The following is a 2,527-nucleotide window of genomic DNA, read 5'->3' on the forward strand; positions in this document are numbered from 1 at the left end:
TTGAAAGGCAAAAAAAATCATCATGATACTCCCTTAGTGGTGAGAAACACTCTGAGTTTTTTAATTCGTTATTTAAAACAGCACTGAATTGGAAAAAAATATATATTCAAGAGCCACTGTCATCCAGCACTTTACTGTGGTCCCTCCACATTTTGCTGGGGTTTTTGTGGGCATAGGACTTCATGTAGAATGGAAAAAACCCGCAAATAAAAGAGACCATTTTTCTTACCTGAACAGAATTTCCTCTCTAGGATTCCTGGGTCTCCAGGCAACTCTAAACTGTCAGCATGTTTTTCCTGAGGTTGAACACATAAATTGCACTGGAGACCCAAAATACTAGAGAATGTGTTTTCTTTGCAATCTCTAGTCATACAGTGTGAACATTATGTTGAAAGTTTTACCACAAAATCATTAATTTTAGTGATTTAATAATAGAATGTTATATGTTATTAATATGGGCTTGGGAGATTGCTAGAGAGAACTGATTCTCAAATCTGTGAATAGCCAACTCTGCAAAAGTAGAAGTCGCACGTGGAGGACTGGCTGTATGTAAGGGGGGGGGGAATGAATGGTAAGCAAGCAACCCCCGATACCCACCCAGAGTGACGGGTGTCCTCCTTTCCAGGACATGTCCGCCATTTCACAGCCTTCTGTCCTTCCAAAATTCCTCCTCCATTGGGAGCATGAACTTAGAAGCATGGATATACATTTCTGTGAGTGGTTTTTTTTAGCTTTTTATTGGGGCACGTCCTCCATTTTTCAGGTGCAGGAGGAAGGCACACACAGAGCAGGATGAATGGGCAACGTCCTCCACACACACACACACACACACACACACACACAACTAGTCCCTTCCCAGCGCCTGGCAGAGAAAGGAGTAGGGAGCACCAAGGATGGGCAGCTCTGGGAGAGAAGGGCTTTCAGGGAACAGCCATCCTTTTCCCTTTTTTTGATTGGGGGGGAGGAGGGAAAGGGAAGAGAAGGAAGAAATTCTACTGGGGGAAAGGAAGACGTTGGAGTCGACCCCCTCTTGCAGCCTTCCCTCACTCTCTTCCTTCTACCATCTCTTTCCTTCCCTTTCCTTCCTTCCCCTTCCTTTTCGCCCTCTTTCCTTTTTTATTTTTCCTTTCTTCCTCCCCCCTTCTTTCCCACCTTATTTTTTCCCTTCCCTTCCTCTTCCCTTCTATCCTTTCATTTCCTTTCCCACCTTCCGTCCCTCCTTTCCCACATTCCTCCTGTTCCTTCTTTCTTCCTTCCCACCTTCCTTCCTCCATTCCGTTACCTACCTTCCTACTCTCCTACATCTCGTCCTTCCTTCCTTCCTTCCCTCTCCTCCCTTTCCTTTCCCCCATCTCCTTTCCTTCCTTCCCATCTTTCCTTCCCCTTCTTGCTTCCCCTTCCCTTCCTTCCTCCTCCTTGTTTCCCCTCCTCGCATCCGTCTTCCTCCTCTTCCCCTACCTTCCCATCTTCCCTTCCTTCTTCCTTCCTTCCTCCTTCCCTTCCTCTCCCATCTTCCTTCCTCCTTTCCCATCTCCTCTTCCTAATCCTTCCCTCCCCTCCTTCCTTCTCCATTCCTCTCTATCCCTTCCGTCCTATCTCCCATTCTTCCTTCCCATCTTCCCTTCCTTTCCCTTCCTTCCTTCCTTCCCATCTCCCCTTCTCTTCCTCTCCCATCATCCTCTTCCGTCCCTCCTTCCCATCTCCCTCTTTCCTTCCAGCGCTTCCCTTCGCTTCCTTCCTTCCTTCCTTCCCTCCCATCTCCTCTCCTTCCCATCTTCCTTCCTTCCTTCCTTCCCATTCCTTCCTTCCATCTTCCCTTCCTTCCTATCTCCCTCCGCCCTCTCTCACATCTTCCCTTCCTTCCCTTCCATCTTCCTCCCCTTCCTTCCTCCTTTCCCATCTTCTCTTCCTATCTTCCCTCCTTCCTTCCTCCTTCTTCCCCTTTCCTTCCTCCCTCCCCCTCATTCATCCTCCCTTCCTCCCTCCTCCTTCCCTTTCCCCCCTCCCTCCTCACCTGTCGATGGGGAGCCGGACGGGTTGCTGAGCGGCTGTAGCAGCGTGGATCCCGTGGTGGTGCTGGTGCGGTGGTGGCCATAGCGAAGGGAGAGAGGAAGGAAGGAAGGAAGGGAGAAGGAAATGGGAAAATGGGAGCGGAGGAGGAGGACCGCCCCCTCCCTCCCTCTTGTTTTTCTCTCTTTCCCTTCTCCCTTCCCTTCCCACCGCCGGCCCTAAATATGGGAGCGCGGCCAGGGAGGAAGAAGGGAGGAGGAGAAGGACGGAAGGCCACAGGAGGAGGAGGAGAGGAGAAGGGAAGACGACACGCCGCCGCGCCGCTTCCGCCCTCCTCGCTTCTCTGCCTCCTTCTCCTTTAGAACATCAATGTGAAAACAAATGGAGGAGCGTGCAGTGCGCCGCCGCCGCCGCTTAACTCAACTGACAACCAGACGCCCAATCAGGACGCAGCCCGGCTTTGAGTGACACGGGGAGGCAGGGCCGGCGCGCGTGAGGGAGAAAGAAAAGAAAGCTT

The 2,527-nt window shown here is 51.0% G+C and overlaps 1 protein-coding gene across 1 annotated transcript in view; it reads right to left on the reverse strand.

Annotated features, from left to right (window-relative positions):
* The window catches only part of MBOAT2 (membrane bound O-acyltransferase domain containing 2), a gene marked incomplete at its 5' end in the record, with an annotated part of 112,784 nt that extends 110,681 nt beyond the window's left edge, over nucleotides 1-2,103 (reverse strand). Inside the window, one exon of the mRNA XM_042457534.1 lies at nucleotides 2,017-2,103. Within this exon, the coding sequence (XP_042313468.1) occupies nucleotides 2,017-2,103 (87 nt within the window). The remainder of the gene's footprint in view (nucleotides 1-2,016) is intronic.
* Between the last annotated feature and the right edge of the window lie 424 nt (nucleotides 2,104-2,527).

Source organism: Sceloporus undulatus, chromosome 1 (assembly GCF_019175285.1).
Source record: "Sceloporus undulatus isolate JIND9_A2432 ecotype Alabama chromosome 1, SceUnd_v1.1, whole genome shotgun sequence".
Taxonomy (NCBI): domain Eukaryota; kingdom Metazoa; phylum Chordata; class Lepidosauria; order Squamata; family Phrynosomatidae; genus Sceloporus; species Sceloporus undulatus.